Consider the following 19,855-nt stretch of genomic DNA (forward strand, 5'->3'; position numbering starts at 1 on the left):
GAATACTTAAGGAGATCAAACAGTCTCCAGGTATCAAGAATGAGGCAGTGGGTAGTGCATTTCAGCAGTGTCAACAGTGATGTCAAGAAAAGCCATGTTCCAAACAGCTGTGCACAGCTGTCATGCCACAAAATGAAGTGTCTCAATCAGCTTATTCCCACAAATTGGCAGATTATAACTAGGGAACTGCATATAGACCATATATCATATATCAGCTTCAGTACACTGAAAACAATGGTGGCAATGTCAGAATGTTGCAAAGTTTGCACCATGTGGGTCTCGTGAATGCTCACACTGGAACAGAAAGAACACTATATGCAAGTGCGTTGGGACCTACTGAACCAATATAAGGCTGAAGGTGAGTTTCCTGGATCACATGATTACTGGTGAGAAGACACGGTGTCACCACTACAAGTGGGAGTCAAAACAACAGTCCACAGAATTGCAACATGTGAATTCTCCATCAAAGTTTATGACACAGTCCTCAGTGAGTATAGGTGATGTATAATGTCTTTTGGGATAAGAAAAAGGTGATCCTCTGGATCTCCTAGGATTCAGACAAACCATCAACTCCGACCACTACATAGTGTTGCTGACTAAGCTGAAGGCTCAAACTTCCAGAGTCAGGCCAGTGAAAAAGATAACATATTTCTTGCAGCATAACAATACTGGACACCATACCAGTTTGAAGACCGTGAAGCACGTGGTCAGTCTTGTCTGGACTGTCCTATACACCTACTATACTATATACTAGACTATACATCTACTGTATAGTCTAGATTTAGTGCCTTGTGAATTCCATCTATTCCAACTGTTGAAAGATGGACAGCATTGGCAACATTTTTCTGTCAATGATGCCATGCCACAGGTCACCTCCCTTGGTGCAGATATTTATGAACACAGAAGGTAGGCTTTTGTTCACCGCTGGCAAAAATGCATAGCTGATGGTAGTGACTATGCTGAAAAATAAAGCAAATTTTCAGCTGCAAAACACCATCAAATAGTGGTATTGTACTCTTTGCAGTTGTTGTAGATTCCATAGAAGTAATTAGGAGGCATTACTTTTAGAGCAACCTACATACATTTCAAGCACATTTTCAGTTTACTGATATGCTGCTCTGACTGAGAAATTCTCCTGATACAGTAAGGAAGTAGGAAGCACCTATGAAGTCAGCGATCCATGAAGTAAGTCTTTACACAAGATGTGACAGATCAGAGCAGTGACAGTATAACAAGCAAACCCTTCTACTGTAGGAATGGTAAAAAACAATGCTAAAAGATGCGCACAGTTTGTCTTTTTTCTTACAGCTTTGCTATTACTGTGAGACTATTTGCTATTACTGTGAGAGCTGGTCAGCATTTAAGCAGCTCTTCTTCCAAGCTCAGGATCAGTGCGTCCCTGTGAGGAAGAAATCGGGAAAGGGTGGCAGGAGACCTGTGTGGATGAGCAAGGAGCTCGTGCACAAACTCAAAGGAAAGAAGGCCCATGAAATGTGGAAAAAGGGTCTGACTACTTGGGAAGAATACAGGAATGTTGTCAGGGTCTGCAGGGATGCGACAAGGAAGGCTAAAGCCAGCCTGGAATTAAATCTGGCAAAGGGGATAAAGGATAATAAAAAAGGTTTTTTCAAGTACATTAACAGTAAAAGGAAGACTAGGGAGAATGTGGCTCCCCTGCTAAGTGACGGGGGTGTTCTGGTAACAGGGGATGCTGAGAAGGCGGAGATACTGAATGCCTTCTTTGCTTCTGTCTTCAGTGAAAAAGCTCCCCCTCGGGAATCTGTGACCCTGGAGATTAGTGAGAGGATCTGGGGAATGGAAGACCCCCCTTCTGTCAGGGAAGAGGTGGTCCGGGAGCGCCTAGGCAACATCAATGTTCAGAAATCCATGGGACCCGATGGGATTCATCCACGGGTGCTGAAGGAGCTGGCAGAGGTGATTGCTGAACCGCTTTCGGTCATCTTTGAGAAGTCATGGAAGACGGGGAAGGTGCCTGAAGACTGGAAGATAGCCAACGTCACCCCAGTCTTCAAAAAAGGCAAGAAGGAAGACCCAGGCAATTATAGGCCAGTCAGCCTCACCTCTGTCCCTGGAAAGGTGATGGAACAGCTTGTACTGGATGTCATCTCCAGACAACTGGAAGAAGAGGAGGTTATCAGGAGTAGTCAGCACAGGTTCACAAGGGGGAGGTCGTGCTTGACCAACCTGGTAGCCTTCTATGATGTTGTCTCTGGCTGGGTGGATAGGGGGAGAGCAGTGGATGTAGTCTACCTTGATTTCAGCAAGGCATTCGATACTGTCCCCCATGACGTCCTTATAACAAAGCTGAGGAAGTGTGGGATAGATGAGTGGACAGTGAGGTGGGTTGAGAACTGGCTGACTGGCAGAGCACAGAGGGACATTTAGTTTCTGACTTGTTAAGTTCAGTGCACTTGTCATCTCTGATAGACACTGTGTAGTCATGACTTTGGCTAGGTCCTCATTTGGCTTAAGGACCTACACTGACTTCCACAACCAGTATTTCACCTTGCTGTCCACTCAGCTCTGATAACTGGTATTAAGACACCTCTCAGTATCCTTGAGGGACAGAACACCATTGTAAATTAATCTAACCTAGCAGTTCAATCTCCACAAACTTGCTACAAACTAATGAAATTACATGGTCAAGCAAAGACAGACTGCACTTAAGCTTCTTTTATGTTATCTTCAAACACCAGGTAACAAAAAATACTTCAAGAAAGGCTTGTTACTTAATGAATGTAAGACGAACATAAAATTGTGGTGTTATATATCTATTAATATTTATGTAACTTCTACCATTAGATGTCAGACAGTGAGGAAAAATAAAAGAGGAAAAGAAGATGTATTTTCCTTTATTCAACCTTCTTTAATGGAAATCTATGCTACAATTTCTGTATTGATATAACTCTTTATGAAAATTTATTTACTTTCCAGTGGGTACTTTGTGCTGATTAGGTGGGAAAGGATTGCACTTTCTGCTATTTATAACATAGATAATGATTTTCTTTGGGGTGAATGGCTCCTTATTTATCTCCAGATGCTTTCATTGACAGGTACAAAGTCAGGACAAAAAAGTCTTCATTGCTTTATCTCCTACAAGGTAAAAATACAGGCCTGCTTCCTGAAAGTGGTTCTACTCGCACATGTATTCTTATATGTACAGGTCATTTTTCACAAGAAAAGTGTTTCTGGATATTTTGCTTTCAAAATTGAAGATTAAATGATCTGTCCATTATTAAGCTACTTTAAATACTAGAGTAATCAATCATAAGAAACACAACGTTTAAAATAGTGTAGCATAATCCTGGATTTATTTAAGTGCTCTGCTACGTAACTGCTGTGCTGTCTGTGGCAGTTTCACTGTCAGGATAATTGTTTTGGGAAAAATTTGAAATCAGATGGGGTGGCCAGCAGGGGCAGAAAGGTGATTGGCCCTCTCTACTCTGCCCTTTTGAGGCATCTGGAGTACTGTGTCCAGGTCTGGAGCCCTCAGTACAAGAAAGACAGGGAGCTGTTGGAGAGGGTCCAGAGGAGAGCCACAAAGATGATCAGGGAGCTGGAGCACCTTCCCTACAAAGACAAGCTGAGGGAGCTGGGCTTGTTCAGCCTGGAGAAAAGAAGGCTGCAGGGTGACTTTGTTGCAGCCTTTCAATGTGTAAAGGGAGCCTACGAACAGGAGGGGAGACAACTCTTTGAAAGGGTAAATATCTGCAGGACAAGGGGAAATGGTTTTAGAAGGAGGAGAAAAGATTTAGGTTGGGAGTCAGGGGGAAGTTCTTTACAGAGAGAGTGGTGAGGTGCTGGAACAGGCTGCCCAGAGAGGTTGTGGATGCCCCATCTCTGGAGGTGTTCAAGGCCAGATTGGATGGGGCCCTGGGCAGCCTGGTCTACTGAATGTGGAGGTTGGTGGCCCTGCTTGTGGCAGGGGGTTGGAGATTCATGATCCTTGAGGTCCCTTTCAACCTGGGCCATGCTGTGATTCTGTGTGATTCAGATAAATCATCACATCTAAGAATCCCTGATCTGTACGAAACTGCTGGATCTTTGCCCCATGTAGAAATATTTTCTAGTACAGCCATTAGGACAGCTCCTACCCTTCTGTAATATTAATGAAACGAATCAGTTACTTCCAATAACTTTATAAAGCCCATTAGGTATGTCATTGCAAACCCTTCTTGTTTCAACCTCTGACATGCACTTATGTTTGCAGGATCTCATATGCAAATAAGTGTCATACTTACAATTGATTTCTGTTCCAGAATTTATTTATCCTATGTTAAAAATGCAGTCGATAGCTTAAATTTTGTGGAAATATCTTCAAGTCTTTGACATGAAGAACTACTGGTTCTTTCCTGTAATTGCAATGTATTATACTGTTTCTCTTAAGTGGTATCATATTCTAAAATTATAATGCACTCACCTGCATTTAGATTTCACATACATAAATATTTTCATTGTTACCATAGGATTCTTCACAAATTTGCAGTATCAGAAGCAATGAAACAATATGACAATATGTCCCAATGTAATACCTTCATATTAGAAAGGAAGCATAATAGAAAGAAGTGACAGATTTAGCTGTAGAAGTATACTTACCTTCATATGTTCCACTTTCTAAGAGAGCACCACTCTTCTCCAATTCCATAAAATCTTCAACAGTGATGAAAATATAGTCCACACCAGGGACCTCCCCCTCCTTATGTGGCCTTGTGGTGCCTATTAATCAAAATGAAAGACGTACTGTCAAATACATGACCTAAATTTAGAATGATCTGCTTGAAAGTTTTGTAAAATTTACAAAGTAAACTGTATATATAACACATTATATAGCACATCACCCTCTTGAAGATGTTTTTCAAAACCATATAGTTACACTTGTTGAAGCTGACACAGGATATGAGATGCCTGTGTATGGCTGGGCCAGATGCTCTTTGGACTCTAGTTATTTATTTTTGCTGATGAAAAAGCATGATACTGTTATACCTTTTACTTTACTATAGAAAGACTGTCACAGTGAGACCAGGCAAAGTTACTAAGAATTTTTGATGCATTTTCATAGCTTCAGAAAAAGACTTGTCTGCAAATAATCAATTTAATGACCTTTTAAACATTTATTTAGTACTCAAAACAATAAATCTGTAAGAAAATTTACAAGGGTTATGTTCATATCGCTTTTTTCATGCCTTATGTGGACTTGATAAATGGATAGGCTTGACAGATTGAGTGGCCTAGATCACCTGCCAACTATGCTGTTAAACTGCAAAGATGCTTAAATTTAGTTATTGCTTCTTATTGCCATCTCTAGATGACAGAGTTCCATGAATGCTGAAAGACAGTATTTCATACATGCTGAGAAATGACTCCGATTTAGGTAGGAGAAGGTGAGATGTTTGCAGAGAACACTCTGAATTTGACCTGATTTCCTAATAGCACCCTACCACCACTTTTTTTTTTTTTTTTAAATGACCAGACTATTCCCATTTTGACTGAAACGCTCAAAATTCCATTTGAAGGTGGGTGATTTATAGGTCCTACTCAGACTCAGTGTTTTAAGTATGTTAATCACTCAACTTTTATTTATGCTGTTGTATTTATGCTGTAACCTTTCAACACTGTTGACAGGTTTGGTTTCAATATTGTCGGCACAAGGAAGCTGATAGAAACCAAGTCTTCCTCTTCTGTCCAGTAAGTTTCGCATTACAATATTGTGCAAAAGACACTGCTTCTTCCTTAGTTATTAATCCACTTAACCTTAAGCACTATATTCTGACTCTCGTGTTATGCAGCAGTGACTCAGGAATCCATTCAGATCAGTCTATTTCATCCATTTTTTGATGCCCATTATCCAAACATTGGATTTCAACCTGATGAATCATTTTGTGTGAGATCCTTTGTGAGATTAATATAATTGTCTCCAAGTTGTTCCACATGCATAAGCTATTAAAGTCAGAGATCTTATCAGTGATAGAAGCAAGAGAACTATTCAGCTGCCTACACACTAGCAGTTGATAGCATTGAGCTATATGCAGGACTTTTTGTGGCAGGTGCCTGGGTTATCTCACATCAAAAGGAAAGTTGCAAAAAAATGAAGGACATATGGAAACCCACATCCTTTTGGAACTGCAGCAAAGAGAAAAGGACAGTAACCTTGGGTACTTCAGTTACTGCTAGTTTCCTGTGCTTAAGCAATGGAATTAAGTCCTAAAATGTAGCTGTCAATCTCAAACCAAATTCCACTCTTCAGTAGTTCTATGTGTTCATCACAAGCACCTCTCTCTCTTCATAAGCACCCTGAGGGTCTATGGCAAAGACCTGAGAAACTACAATCAGAAGTCTACATCAAGAATATGTTTTGATAGATAAGACACTCATTCCTTCATTTGTCTATTTTCAATTCTCTTTTCATCTCAAAATTTAAAAGTAAAATCCTTCTTACTTGGCACTTCATTTCTGAGACATTCGTATTTGCAGAAGTGGGTTCACTAGAATAATTGCTATTGCATTTCAGGGAGGGCACAACTGAAGCACTGAAAGTGCTGCATACTTATATATGCCGAATGGACTCCATATGGAATATCTGACCCCTGGAGATGCAGCAGCATCCTCAAAGATCTTCAGTCCCTTCTGATAACTCTGCAGAAGCACAGGGATCCCAGCAAGCCCATGAGCTCCTGGGAGCATTACTAACAGCTCAGGCATCAGATGTTTGATCTGCATGCTCTCTCCTGAGGAATGGTTCACTCCCACTGTCTATTGACAGGAGCAGTATCTTTCTCACACAACACCAGGGAAAAGAAAACCAGCAAATAACAGCTATTATGTTCTTAGGAGCTGGGAAGAAGCTTGCATATTAGATGAACACCACTAATTTACCATTTCTTCAGTGTTTTTTGGTGGTCAAACTAAGATTACTGGGAGTTTAACAATCATTGATGAATCAGAAGAAAATACAAGTTACAAAAAATATGGTGGTAATCCCTGTTTTGAGTGGAAAGTTAACTAGATTACCTACTGAGCTCCTTGTCAATGATTCTCGGTATTATTAATACACTGCAGTTTATTTTAAATACATGGATATTCTACGGTCTTATCCAGCAAGGATGACTATGAAGTCTCATAGCAGGTCCAATAACAGATGCAGTTATCTGTTTTTTATTTTTCTGCTTTGGTAATCTACTTTTGGACAATTTGCCTAGAATTAACTTTCATATTGCTGTCAACATGTCTGTTATTCCAGAGAAGTGTAATGGACTAGTTTTAGATTCTGAATCTGTCTTCATTTAGAATCTTCTGTCCTCCTGTGACCAAATTGCATTCTTTCATATATGGCATGTATATGAGAAATACATTAAAAATGTTTGCATGTTCCCTGCACTCTGAATTGCGTATTCTGTCTAAGCTGCTGCCTGACTTTCAAATGAAATTCATGTTCCAGTTAAAAACTATGTACAGACTCTGTATCCTTAACACACTGCTTAACACTTCTCCATTTTAATTTACACACTGATTCCCACATGTAAAATAGCCATGAGATGCCTTGTATTTAGAGCAGCTGATGCAAACATTATCTTGCTCTGTAACACTGTGAAATTTCAAACAGCTCCCATTCTACTTCAAGATCAAATTAAGATTTCTGTTGCAGAACAGAAAGAACCAGAACTGCCCTTTACTGTCACTGGTGTCACTGTACACAGCAGTTTCTTAATTTAGTCTTCCTAAGTTTTCCCACTAAATTCTCTAAGTGACTAAAGAGCTAATGAAAGCTGATGCTTTCCCTGTCCCTCTTGGTTGCACTAGAAACCCCAGCATGAAGAATCATTTCTCATGAAGACTGAATGGAAATAGGTAATTACATAAATTAATATTTTCAAGGAAAAACAAGTTTTCTAGAAAATTTCTTGCCAGTTACCCTTATTTGCCTTTTATTTATATTCTCTCCTACGATGTCAAGAGATAATACTGACACTCAGTAACATGAAATGTTCCACTCTTTAAGAATCCTTAGGCACCCTGATCCAGGAGCTCTGTATTTTATGGTATGCTACTCCTTTGTGATAGGAACTGCTCCCCTCCTCCAGAAAATGGCAATCAGAGCAAACCATGATCTACTGAAAACACCCTGCACATATTCAGGGTGACTCTTACCTCAGGTGTAGCATTTTCATCCCAGCCAGAACTTTATTGCCCTTGATTAAATCTTACTGAGTCCCATTTTCCTCCTGCATCTGTTCTCATTCCCTCAGCCTGGAGGACCTGAGATCTTTCAAATGGTTAAAGCAATTCCCTGGCTAATGGAGTAATCAATAGTTATCACCTCTTTTACTCCTTTACCCTGGAGGAACAGAGTTGCTGCTATTAATACTTCTGCCTTCTTTACACCTTTCTGTAAGCACCATAAGTTATGCAATGTGCAGCTTAACAGATTTAGAGGCAGGTACTGGAGAATCCTAAATACCCATCAAAATCTGAACACTGAGGTCTATATATAGGAACCTTGTAGATCACAGGGAATCTTTACTTTTCCTTGCTTTTAAACTGATGTTCTTAATAGATTTTGCCTTTAGCTATACTCATAGACAGACAGGCAGGCATAAAAGCTACAATGATCCAAGAATTAAAACAAAAGATTAATTTCAAGCCTTTTTTTTAAGCAGAAACACAACATCTTTTATTATACATAATCAAGGCTCAACAGGACATAGTTCCTACTGCTTATGTTTAGCCTTTTATTAATGTAAAATGAACATAGGGACCTAGTTACCACTTTGTTACCATGGTAATGTATGAAAAAATAATCTTAGAATTCTGTTGCAAAAGAACATGATACTTTCAGATCTTGTAGGATCAAAAGCCGTATGGCACATTTGCACTATTTATATTTATGACAAATGCAGTCTATTGTTGCTGTTGAACAGAAGACACACAAGGAGTAACTTGCAAGTGACCCTGACTGGCCCAAACAAACATGATGTCAGACAGTATGGAGCTCCCTTAGGAGATACAGGAGCTTTGGTCTACACAGTCTGAAATGATACTGACTTGCCGACTTCACGAGGATGAGTACTCATAGCATCTCAGAGCAGAAGCTTTAACAAGCCTCTTGTTTATCTGCAAACCTGAAAAGGCTCATTAATACTGACTTCTCACAACTAGTAATTTCAGTAACTGGTATCCTGCTTATACCTGGTTGTGAGAGAAGCCTGGGTAAGGTCAGCCTGAACAGTCTAGGATAGACCATAGAGATGAAATAATCAATTAAGAGCAGCTTTAAGCTTATTTTATTCTTTAAACTTTTTACCAGTAGCCACGACTGGATATCATTTATTCAGTCACAATTACAGTTCGTCTTCTAATTCTTAAAACATTTCATGGTAGGCAATAGTTTATGCAATGACAAAGGCATCTGCTCTCACTCAGAAAAATTACTCTGAATTATTAACCAGGATCTAAAGCAAACCACAGCAACTGGAATTATGAAGTACAGAAAGGCAAAAAGCCTGAAGTTTTCCAAGTAGTGGTACATTTAGAATTATGAATATGAACAAGCATAAAATGTGAGGAAACCTACAAGCAAAAACAGAAAGGGTGAACAATTATTAATATTCTCATAATCTCACCCTCAAATTCTATTTCTCCTAATGAAAATTAAAATTGAAAATTCTCCTAATGAAAACTGGACTATGTTAAGGAATTTCATTACTTTTAACCAGAGGCTATTCTTGACTGCAATCAGGTTGTATCAGCATCGCTTGCATAGCTCATTGATTTGCTCTCCAAAACAGTATTAGGGTCATTCATCGAGTCACTACTTTGTCTGGATTTATTATAACTTCAAGATGGATACTTTGTACTTTGTAGGTATTTAACCTACATGGCTGATATTAAAAAAAAAAAAAAAAAAAACAAAACGAACCAAACCACCTTTGCCTTTGCTGCCTATTCCTTCTGTGCTCCACAAGAAAAATTGTACTTTATTGTATTTCAGTGAAGGATTTCCATGCTAAGTGTTATGTTCTATGATGGTGCTGTGCTTCTGGAGAGGAAAAAGGTGCCATTTACATGAATACCCTCTGGAAGTGTATTTTTCTTTTAACAAAATGTTAGGCATCCAAGGATATAAATTTAGATAGTGAAGAAATCTTTACAATGAATAAAAAAAGGGAGTGTGTTAGTTCAGTAGCAACTGAAATACTGCTTATACAAGCTTTGGGAATAATAAATAACATTTTAATGTGGATTTTTAATGTTGCCTACAAATGCAGATTGGAAAAAATGTGAATTCATATGGTACTTAATCCAAATTTCCTTTGTTAGTTAAAAAAAATTATAGGATTATTAGCTCTGGAAGAACCCAGTGTTGGTAACCTTCACACCAGTTTCCACACCACTTTTTAATGTTTATGTCAGAACAAGATGCTCAGATTGATTTCTGCAAATACTTCTGCTCCTTAGCATCATGGAGTCTTCACAGTCTCTTTCCAACTCTGCTGCTTTCAGAAGTGGGAAAGGTACTCTCAGTATTCCTTTTATTGCTAACTCCATGTACTTAACGTATAGAGAAAACTTGCATGCCAGCAGAGGAATATGACTATTAGTTAAAGCCCCAGAATTATGACGGTAAACAAGAGGCATCCTTTGCTCAATACAGAAGACATATCTTCAAGAAGAATTCATCACTGCACAGTAATGAATCTATATCTTATGGTCATCGACAACATTACAGTGATACACTTGTACTCCCTTACAGTCTCTGTCATGGTCATGAGAGTAGAAATAAAGGTCTTGGTCTCTGAAGGGTCCAATATCTACTCACAAAGTTATGCATAATTTTCAGTGGGCTCCTAGACGTATTAATATATTAATACACATTTCTATTGCAAGTTAAGGGCAAACATGGCACACCTCTTTCCTATCCAGACACCTTCACTGTTATTGAGCTGTACATTTCCTACTGCAGGAGATAAGTATAGAAGGAGTGTCTTTGCCACAAGCATTTACAGCGTGAATGAGAAGTAACAATCTAGCTTCCTGCTCAGTGCACATCTTCTAGATTCATTTTCCAAACTTATGGAGGAAACTAGGACCTTATTGTTCTTATTTGCTACAAACACAACAAAATATAATAATAATATCCTCAATATATTAAGCCCTTCTAAGTCATTCTACTGATAAGTTGTTCTGTAATTCTGTTGTACAACAGCTTGTTATTTCCACAGAAAGCAGTATGCCAGGCTGTCATACATTACAATAGCTGGAGGGATTCCTCCCGTAGAAACAGACTGCTAATCTTTAATAAACTTCAGCTGAGCCCTTGTTATGACCTTGTATACGCTTTGCCTTAGAAAATTTCAACAATGTTTAATTAACTCTTTTGTTCATTTGCCAAAGTACTCAGGGATGCTATTACTGTGAGGAACTGAAATGTATGGGAAATTAAACTTATCTTGTAACATTACCAACTGCATTAGGCAAAGAAACACCACATTTGTCTTGATCTACTAAATTCCCAGCTGAAGAGAACAATAAGCATCATTTTCAAGTCAAGTGATTTTAGAGGTACTACCAGGCAGGAAGCTCCAAGTTTTTACGATACCAGTCATAACACAATAAAACAAAACACCATAGGCCCCTTTTGGTATGGGTCGTAAAGAGGAAAATTTTTCATATTTCTGGGTGTTCAATAGCAGCTATTTGTAATGCATTTCTACAAGAGTAATTACAGAAACCAGGGACTGAACTCCACATCCCTGAAAATATTTTTGAGGGCTAGTAGTTTTAAAATGCATTAATAAAGAAGATAATTACAGATTTTATCCTGAAGAATATCTTCAGGTTAACCAATCCAAACTCCACTAGCAAAGGGATTAAGAGTGCTACAGCGAAGCAAAGCCAGGTATTTAGCTATTGGTGAATGTGGGACTGCAGCATTATTTTTAATTTTACCTGTACGTGGAAAGAAGTCAGACACTGTTTGGAAGAAAGTTTTTTTACTATTATCTTAAGTACTTTTTGATCCAGCCTTTTGGAGAAAGGGGAAAAGCAATTAGCCAGACATCATCATAAAACTAACAGTTTCATTACTAGTTGTTCAATTCATGTGCTTTATAAAGGACCTTCTCTGTTTCCTGCCAACATATCACTGACAGTTTCTAGGCATACTTGGGATTAATATTATTATTTGTTTTGATATTTCCTAAAGTAGTAAAATGTAAAACTGTGAAAAGCAGTCTTAAGTGACTGTATCCCAGTTTGTAATGGACATATTTAGTATTTTATAGCATAAAACAATCACTAACTTTCTGGATTTAAGACTTACAGTACACAGAGTAAAAGGTAGGCATGCCATTTATGGAATGAAAGAGATCACCAGTTTTGGGATTTTAGACTTTGACTTCCGTGGCTTAGTTGTTTACACTCACATATACCTTTTGTCCATCTGTAAAGAAATGGGTGTTATGTGGAAGTGCAGAAAAGAACTGCCTGAAAAATCAACTCATGGATTAGGGCATTTTGATTCATATGCATGTGTTTCCATATATTTCTTTAGATGCATAAAAGTCATCAGATACTGAGATCCAGCTTTTGATGTTACATATAAAGATACACTAAATCACAAGCAAAATGCTTTATACTACTGGAAAGCTTAATTAGAACATGCTTTCTTGAGGTCTATGGTACAACAGTATTTTTCCTAGGAAAATGTCTTTTTTATAACTTTTTAGGACATGAGATGACATAGTTGAAAAACTACCTGCACAGTAGTCAGTAGATGAGAGTGGGTCTGCTATAGTCAGCTATTACAGGTAAATCTTTACTCAGGATTAGCAATTAGGTTTTTCCTATGAAAAAAATCTAAGTGATTGGAGTATCCAATGGAAATATTATTGAGATTTGAACTGTTAAACTTCAACAGCAAAACATCTGCTCATACTGCATATTCTATACTCTCAGGACTCGTAGAAATCCTGGAAGATATTGACTATTCCATATCTGGAATAAGGGTAAACATTTCCACTACTAATAACAGAACACATCTGTATACCACTTGATTTTACCAACTTAGTGGGTAAGCTGCTATGGATGACTTTCGTAGGCAACTCATACATGCTGCTACACAGAATTGAAACCTGCTTAAGTCATACACAGATCATAAGTGTACCCTGAAAGATTCTTCCAAGCCAGAAATAACTTCTGAACTGGAAAGATACTGATAACAACTCTAAATGTTTTATTCAAACTTACAAAGGCAGTCATCCTGTACAATGTCTATTTAACAGTATATTTGAAAAGGGATCTGTGAAGTGTTTAGCTGTTGCTGCTAAATCTCTCAAAATATTTGTAAATGGATTTTATAGATCAGTCTTACTTTGAGAGGCAGTAAAAGAGGGACTGAAAAAGGCTACCATAGAAACCATCCACAGATGTGCCTAAGCCAAACTCAATTCAATTGTTTCGTGTTAATAGTACCGAACATCAATATAATGCATCAATAGTACGAAACAATAAAAAGATTATTTACTGATCATGGCAGATAATATACAGAAAGATGTGGGAGGTTTATTCTCAAAATGGAGAACCTACTTAATGTATGTTAATGAAAAAAAAATAGTCCTTAGATCAGGGCTGTCTTCAATACAAGTCTAAAATTGCCTCTCCTCAGAGTTTCTATAGCTGTGTCCTGCTATACAGTATCTATGCAACATGGAATGGGAGCATAAGCCAATCCACAGCTTACCTCTTCTTCTGAATCAAAAAGCACTTTGGAAAACTACAATAGATGATTCTGGTGGAACAGACTTCTATTACAGTTATCTTTCTTCCAACCCATAGATTGTTTTGACAGTTCTAATCCTTAGCTTTCACACCCAGAGTTGATATATGCAGCCTAATCTGTGCACCATTCACTAGACAGCTGGCCCAGACCTTGGTCTGATGACAAAATTCCCTTCATGTGTAATAGCAGGTAGTGTTGCACTCACTTTGAATGAACAGAGTTCAAAGAAATGAATGATTGACTGTACAGTACTGCATGCAACAGCACTGGCAGCTTCACAGCTGAAATCCCTGGTGGCCAACTCCTATCCAGACACCAGAGAAAAAGCTGAACTGAGACACAAGCAATGGTATTCCCTTAGCAGGGATCCCATTGGGGCTAGGCATCATGTTTTATTGAAGGACGCTACAACATGCTGAAGGAATGCTTTAAGCAAAAGGAGGATTTGTGCGGTGAGGCTGCTTCTCATGGCAGTGCTGCCCTGTCCATGTAAAGCACATTTCTCAAGTGGTTATGGACTATCGAATAATGTACCTCTTCTGCATGTTGGCATAGCAAGCACATTTTCTTGCCTCCTAAAATAACAGAAACAAAGCATCTTGTTCCCTTGTTCCTCTCGTAGTGTCTCACTTCAAACAAAGGAAGTAGGATATTCACACTAACCTTGTGGACTCGTTAGTAAAAAAAATTACTTCTCACCCACTGTTCCTTGAAGGCAATAAAGTTTGGACTGAACTATGAACATACGCAGTAAGTTTCAGGGAAACACTATGATTTACATTCTCAAAAATCTAGTTTTGAACAGTGGCATAGAAAATGTGTTCTCCTCCTCTCAGTTAAACAGATGTGTCATGGAAGACTTTGTTATGTTATTCAGAATAGAAGTGCATTATTTTGAAACACAGGAAAAACCACATGGTTCCTCATCTAAAGAAACAAAAAACTATTTGAAACAGACCTCTTCCTATTTGCTTTTAGGAAGCAAACTTTCTCAACTCACATTACTAAGAAGTGTAATTTTTCAGTAACAAGTTGAATACATTACACAGGAGTCAATTGGTACCATATTCACAAATATTCAAGTGCCTGTTGCAGATTTAGACATCATGACTACAAAGAATAAAAGACTGAAGCCCTGGTGAATACCATCTGATGAAGACTTCATGCTCCATCAAGTGGACAATTTCCTTGTTTCAGTGAAACATAACTTTCCACATCACAGTTATGTGTGAAAAGAGAAGGACTTCAGACAATCGAAAGAATTTGACCTTATCATTCTTCTTACATTCAGTTATGCTAAAAGAAAAATTGTTGGTGTTTTTCTAGTTTGCTAACTAAAATTGCTGCCTTTCTTGTACAATAAGGCTTCATTTTCTGATATGAAGAGTTGTAACATTCAGTCTTAGAACATTCAGTTGAGGTGACTTAATTCAATTTATTTGAGCTCCAAACAGACCGCAAGAATTGGCATCTGTTGCTACTGATGATAACAAAGCAAACTGAAAGTACATTGAAACATATCTAATTATGCTACTTTTATTTTTGTAAATGTAATCACTATTTAAGAATTTGTAGCCCTAATAATTCATATCAGAAAACTGAAAACCCTGAATAGGGTAGGTCTCTCTAGCTAAGAGAATATGAATATTCCTTATATGATTATTTGTATTTTGTTATTCCTTTCAAGCATCTTATAATTTCTTCTACTTCAAAGTTTTGTTCACGAGCTCTGTAAGACTACATACAGTATTGTTATTGCTTTCTCACACTAATCATCTCTTGAAAGAAAAAACACATTTTCATGAGACTATTTGAGACTATTGATTATCAGACTATAATTTGAGACTATTGATTCAAATGATGCTAGAATAAACACTGATTTTCGTGCTTAAAAATACCTAAAAGCAGCAAACACACCTAATTTTCAATGATAATATCTTAAAAGTGCACAGAGGTTACATGTGAGAGTGAAAATTCACATTCAGAAGCACAGATATGCGGAGAATTCGGGAGAAGTGCTTATTCTTACAACCTTGTCAGCTGTTCCCACAGCTTTTTACTTAAGCTTTTCTGTTTCTTACATTATATATGCTTTCATGAAATTACTGACAGCAATATTAGGAAAACTTTCCTTTTTCATGTACTCTTCAGATTCTCCATCTATTCTCCTAGCTACACTGGATAAGATACCTTACTTTTTTTTGTTCAATTAAGAAGGGAAAAAAAGAAATAAGTTCAGTTTTAACACATTCCTTATGCTACTATTTACCAACACAGTACTATTTTGCTGCTCTGCCCTAATTTAAAGCTTGAAAGGAACAGCTAATATAGGCTGATGGTTTCACAAATTTGCTAATGCAATTCAGTGGAGGTTTGTGCTATGGGGCCAAGCAGTCCATAATATTCAGTGAAAGGTGACTTCAAGCCAGACTGACACTTCTAGCTTGTCCATCATCTTCTGATGACATTTAGGACTGGTAGCCTCCTGACTTACATGCGTCTTGTATGTGCTTAAAGTTAGCTAAGATGAATCTAAGCTAAAGTGGTTTTGCACCAGGCAAAGTCTAAGGTGCTTTTACTAGATAAATCCAGCCAAGGCCCTGTAGGTCCTCAGTGTTTTCTCCCAGCAGATAATCAATAAGCCTGTTAAGAGACTTCTCCAAGTATCCAAACATCACTTTTCTGGAAAGCACTTACCTAAAATATGGCTGGAGCTACTAGCAGGGGACAGTTTGTACTTCTGAGTAATTTAGCTGTGGATGAGTTGGGTTCAAATACATCATTGCTGTAACTAGTTCACTGGCTAAGGGATGACAACTTCAATCAATTGTGCTTGTTACAAATGATCTTTGGAGTTGGAGGAGGTGAGCAACCATCCTTACTCTCATCTGAAAAACATACTGCTGACAAAACAGACAACAAGTAGACTGTTCACTAATTTTTTATTTTTTTTTTTGTCTACAGACAGAATGTGAATCTGAATCAGAGCATATTGAGACAAATTGCCAACAACAAATAACAAGAACATTTATAGCCTCTAAACTCTGAAAGAAAATTCTAACCGAGATAAGAACTTATGTAATAAACTGAAATGCCCTTAGCAGCGAAATCTTTTTGAGTTAACCCATATGAAGTATTGTATACTGAATGTTTGCCCATGGGTAAAATGTACCACTTTTTGATATCCATTGATTAATTCAAGTACTGTACACTGATACACGGTTAAGTTACTGCAGGGCGTCTGCTAAGTTGGCAACCAGAATATGAAAAGTATAAAAGAACAAAGAAACATCAGCTGTATCTGACCATGGAAGTGAGCTTACTCTTACACCAAAAATACAGAAACTCACTGAGATGTGAGTATAATGATGTACAAACTTAATGAGAGCTACACACAATCACAGAATGGCTTGAGTTGGACAGAACATTAAAATCATCAAGTTCCATGTCATGAGCCTCAACAGAGTGCTCTATTTACCAGATCATGAGCTGTGTCATGAAGATGTCATATGTGTGCATATTATTTGCATGACAACTAACCATTTCCTCTTTTCAGTGAGAAAGAAGGCAGAAAACCTCATTTCAGTGCTCTTAATGAAAGCAAACCGGCGTACATCAAAGATACACCTCTATGAAAACCAAAGTATACTGGCCCATTACTGACAAATTAGTACAATATTTTATTTCGGCTTCAGTTTTATTAATACCAGTGAAAAACAAAATTTTATTTCAGAGAAGTCAGAAGTGAAGTGCCTAACATCACTTAAATCCAAAGATAAATAATGTACAGATATGTAGCATGACTGTGGTAGAAAGACTGCGCACAATATAAGGATGAAAATCTAGCAGAATCAGAAGAAAAGATGAAATAAAGTGTTTTCATCTTCTATCTGAAGAATGCGTAGAGAAGAATTGTCTCCTTTGGGACACTTGAGCGCCAATACTTTCTAGGGAAAGGTGGTGACCTACAGTGCTGCAGTACTGACTATTGCCATCATCTGTACTGTACTGTGATAGAAAACAGGAAGACCAGCAATTTATTTCAGCTCAGTTTCGTTCACATTTTGTATGGCACGTGACATTTATCACTAATCTGTTTCAACATGTGCACTGCTGTGCACTCAGTTTAGTCGGGACATACTATTGTATGCAGACTTGGCAATCCTTAGTTAATAATGCTGTTATTATTATTTCTCTCTTATCCTTAGTTAATAATAATGCTGTTATTATTATTTCTTCCTATTATTGGAAGGACAAGAGACTGCCAAGTCTTTACTAGAGTAGCAACACAAGAATATTACATTCAACAGTTCTTGAGCTATCATGCTAAGCAGAGGGTAGGAGTCATCTACTCCTAGGGAAATGGCTTCTCACATCAGTTACTAAAAAGCCTCAGGTCTTCCACATAACTGGACTTTTTAGACAGCTGTTGAATACTATTCTGCATGAACTGGTTCAAGTAATCTACCAGCTATTCCAGGTTAACAGACAGATTTTTCAATTGCAACTCTCACTTCATAGTACTATAGACAGTCAAGGAGCTCAATGTATCTTCCAGTCAAAATTATCAACCAATGGACAAAAGCAGCCTATCGCTGGTGGAGCATCTTTGCTCCATTTGCAGTCCATTTAATGGAAATAGCCTTAGACTTCATGGTCTAGAATTCATGAAACTAGACTTCATACTAAGCTGTGACTTCAAATTCTAAATGGTATAATATAACATGAAGGTCTTGAAGACAGGCTGAGGGAGCCTGTCCCCCCTACAAACAGGAAGGGAATCAACTCTTTGAAAAGGCAGATAACTGCAGGACAAGGGGAAATGGTTTTAAGTTGGAGGGAAGATTTAGGTTGGATGTCAGATTTAGGTTGGAAGTTCTTTACAGAGAGAGTGGTGAGGTGCTGGCACAGGCTGCCCAGAGAGGCTGTGGATGCCCCATCCCTGGAGGTGTTCAAGGCCAGAATGGATGGGGCCCTGGGCAGCCTGGTTTAGTATTAAGGTTGTTGTCAGGAGGTTGGTGGCCCTGCTTGTGGCAGGGGGTTGGAGATTCATGATCCTTGAGGTCCCTTTCAACCTGGGACACTCTACATTTTTAGTGTTTTTTTTTCTTCAAATAAGAAGTTTGGATTCCAGTATAAAAAATCTCCTGAGTAACTGAACTAAATGTTATCTAATAACATCTTTTTAGGTCTTGAAAATCTCAACAAGAACACTAGTCTGAATCAGTTGACCTTGAAGAACAGAAATGATGAGGCAAGACATTTTTTGACTTAGCTATGGAAAATGGTTTTCTGAAAGTACAATACAGCAATGGCAACAACTACTTTGTGTTGGCTGAACTCCACAAGAAGAAAGCTTGTTGAGAACAGCTTTCAGTACATTGGGTTCATTTAAGGAATGCAGCCTTCAAAGAGAATAAACATTTTTATTAAACTAGAAGAGTCTTTAGTGTATACAAGTTACACTAGTTGACTAATCACATCTAATAAAGATAATTATAAATGAAGGAAAATCAAAATTACAGCATAATCTTACAGATCCACTGGATCTAATTTCTGCAATATGTATTACTTGTGCATCATCCTTTTTAAGGAACACTGAATCTTAGATGACATTTTAGGAAAATTCAAAGATGCAAGAATTGTAAGTGCAAATTAGGGCTATTTATTTTAAAACTCACAGTTATTCTTTTCCTGAATTTATTTTTATGAGTAGATAAAATTAATTTACCACTGGTAAATTCTGTGAATCAATCTTCACAGAAAATGAATTAACAACAGTGATCCCAAGTATAATCTAAAGAAACATTCCAGCTTCTTGTTATTACTCCAGGTATGTACGCAATAATGCCATGAACCACCAGAAAGCAAAACACTGTTTTTACTAATCAACAAAATTTTGAGTCAGTCACCTTGTAGTCTTAACACCACATTTCAATGGAAAAATTTAGAAATGACCTTTTCATCACTAGAGGGAGTGTGTTATATTCCTATTTGAACTGATCTGAACTGTGTATCCCTTTCACATATTTCTGTGATTCATTCAGATTTTTATATTAA

At 37.8% G+C, this 19,855-nt stretch overlaps 1 protein-coding gene across 3 annotated transcripts in view; it reads right to left on the reverse strand.

Moving 5' to 3' along the window:
- Positions 1-19,855, reverse strand: part of MAGI2 (membrane associated guanylate kinase, WW and PDZ domain containing 2) — a gene marked incomplete at both ends in the record, with an annotated part of 716,521 nt that overhangs the window by 284,726 nt on the left and 411,940 nt on the right. For all 3 annotated transcript variants that reach the window (XM_079534500.1, XM_079534499.1, XM_079534498.1), the window contains one exon: positions 4,618-4,737. In XM_079534500.1, coding sequence (XP_079390626.1) covers positions 4,618-4,737 — 120 coding nt within the window. The remainder of the gene's footprint in view (positions 1-4,617; positions 4,738-19,855) is intronic.

The sequence above is a fragment of the Tetrao urogallus genome, assembly GCF_951394365.1.
Source record: "Tetrao urogallus genome assembly, chromosome: 1".
NCBI lineage: Eukaryota > Metazoa > Chordata > Aves > Galliformes > Phasianidae > Tetrao > Tetrao urogallus.